Here is a 2,538-nt window from a genome sequence, read left to right on the forward strand (position 1 = left end):
CTTCCGGAGTTTGCGTATGCTATGCCAGAGCGCGTACATGTGTAACAAGCAGGATGATGAGCTCGTGCACAAAAACTGATCGTTTCGTGTCTCAGGACATCAATGTATCGTCACGAGCCGCAGGGTGTAATTTTGATTTGTCTGTGCATGTTTTTTTGTTATTTTTAAAGGTCTGTTACCCATCCACTGCCATTATATGACTGTCAGACTGCACTGGTTTTTGTTAAAAATCTTTGTTTGTGTTCTGCTGAAGAAACAAAGTCACCTACATCTTGGATGCCCTGGGGTTAAGCAGATAAACATCAAATTTTCATTTTTGGGTGAACTATCCCTTTAATAGAGACAGATCAGTAGCAGTATTTGTATCAATGAGACTGGTCTTCATTAACAATTGGCTACTTGGTAAAAGATGCCATTAAGCCACATATTTTAAATGCACAATCTTTATGTTGTTTTACATTCCATTTACAATTTTAATTTGGAGATTTAATGTGAAATTGTTTATTGTCAAATTGTTACTTTTTCAATTGATTGCCAGCACTAGTCTAAATGTTTTGATGTCTGTTGATTTGTGCCATTAAACTGCTGTTAACTTACATTTTTCACCTCAGACCTGATTACTTTGAAAGAGGAGAGTCAAGAACTCAATGAAACAGAAGAGAAAGATCAAAATGAGAAACATGATTTCAAAACTGAAGAAAAATCAATTAGTTGCTCACAGAATAAAAAGACTTCATCACTAGAAAAAAATAAAACACAAAGTAAAAATCTTTATTCTAACATGAGAATTCATACTGGAGAGAGACCTTACAGCTGCCGAAATGGAGATTTTAAGGCTCACATGAAAATACACATTGAAAAGAAGCCTTTTACCTGCTCTCAGTGTGAAAAGAGTTTTATATGGAAAAAAAACCTAACTATCCACATGAGAGTTCACACTGGAGAGAAGCCTTTCATCTGCAAACTTTGTGGGAAAAGTTTTACACAGAAACATTACCTTACTGTCCACATGAGAACTCACACTGGAGAGAAGCCTTTCAGCTGCAAACTTTGTGGGAAGAGTTTCACATGTAATGCAAAACTTAAGATTCACATGAGAAGTCACTCTGAAGAGAATCAATTCCAATGTGATCAATGTGGAAAGAGTTTTACTCTGAGATGTCATCTTAATATCCACATGAGAAATCATACTGGAGAGAAACCTTACTCCTGCAAACAGTGTGGGAAGAGTTTCTCACGAAAAGAAGTTCTTAAGACTCACATGAAAATTCACAATGGAGAGAAACCTTTTACCTGCCCTCAGTGTGGAAAGAGTTTCACATATAAAGCAAGTCTTAAGATTCACTTGAGCATTCACATCGGAGAGAAATCTTTTACCTGTGAACAGTGTAGAAAGAGTTTCACGCGTAAAGGAAACCTTAAGGTTCACATGAGAGTTCACACTGGAGAGAAACCGTACAAGTGTCTGCAGTGTGAGAAGAGTTTCACACATCCAAGCAGCCTGAAACGTCATTTGCAAACTCATTCTGGAAAGAAACTGCTGTTTTCTTCAATGCAAGAAGAGGTTTAGAAAAAGGAGCAATTTCTACAATCATCTGCACATTCATTTTGAAAGACATTCAATTGAAGTCAAAGTACTAAAACAATGTTTTTCATCAGACTTACAGATACATGTGAACAATCATGCAAATGTAAGACTTTGTCTGTGTTCTTTGTTCAAGAGTGTACTGAGAAAAAAGCTGTTTGAAATCAAGTCTATGTTCACACTGGAGCTGAATGTGGGCTACATCTGATCACCTTTATGCATCCTTCATCTCTTTTTGTTTCACCATAAGGCTTTTTTGGTTTTGTACTCCTGTGGCCATACATGACCATCTGCTTTAATGTAGTTTCAAATATTGAGTGATTACAGTCGATTCCCTCAAATTGTGATTATAAAGAGTGTCACTCAATCCATGAGTTGATTTCTCTGAATCAAAATATTAGTCAAACTTCCACCTTGCTGGGAAAGGCAACAATGTAACTGGAAGATTATAAATAAATTGACCTTATGCACGAAATACTTCCTTGTTTAGTAAAGCCAGCTAAGTCGTTTCCGGTCAACTGTACTGTGCCGTAATATGAGCGTACTTTGTTCGTTTTCTCTACATAATCCACTCACAATCGAAGAAAAGTGTTGTTTGTCTAAGAGGACCAAATGTCCATGTATACTGTTTCAAGAATGACAACTGGCAGTTTAAAAAAATTTGCGAGTAAATCGGCTAAATATACGCCAGTCATTGATTGACAGTAATAACCGGACCAAACAAATGACAAGTTGATGTCAAAAAAAGAGCTTAAATGAGTCAGACAAAATTCAGAGTAACAAAACTACAGCAGTAACAAGTATGTGTTGGTTAAATATAGGCTATATTTAATAGATTTTACAGTTCAAGATAAAACTTAAAACTAGTTATTAAATTTTATAAAATATTTCAAATTCCTATCGATTCATATTGAGTGCATTATTTAATTATTATACCATAAATACTTAACATA

At 35.4% G+C, this 2,538-nt stretch overlaps 1 protein-coding gene across 1 annotated transcript; it reads left to right on the forward strand.

The window, feature by feature from the left end:
* Positions 1–781: 781 nt before the first annotated feature.
* LOC141317234 (uncharacterized) lies at positions 782–1,570 on the forward strand. The gene has a single exon (XM_073833003.1). The coding sequence runs from the start codon at positions 782–784 to the stop codon at positions 1,568–1,570; it is 789 nt and encodes a 262-aa protein (XP_073689104.1).
* Positions 1,571–2,538: the final 968 nt, after the last annotated feature.

The sequence above is a fragment of the Garra rufa genome, unplaced genomic scaffold (assembly GCF_049309525.1).
Source record: "Garra rufa unplaced genomic scaffold, GarRuf1.0 hap1_unplaced_527, whole genome shotgun sequence".
NCBI lineage: Eukaryota > Metazoa > Chordata > Actinopteri > Cypriniformes > Cyprinidae > Garra > Garra rufa.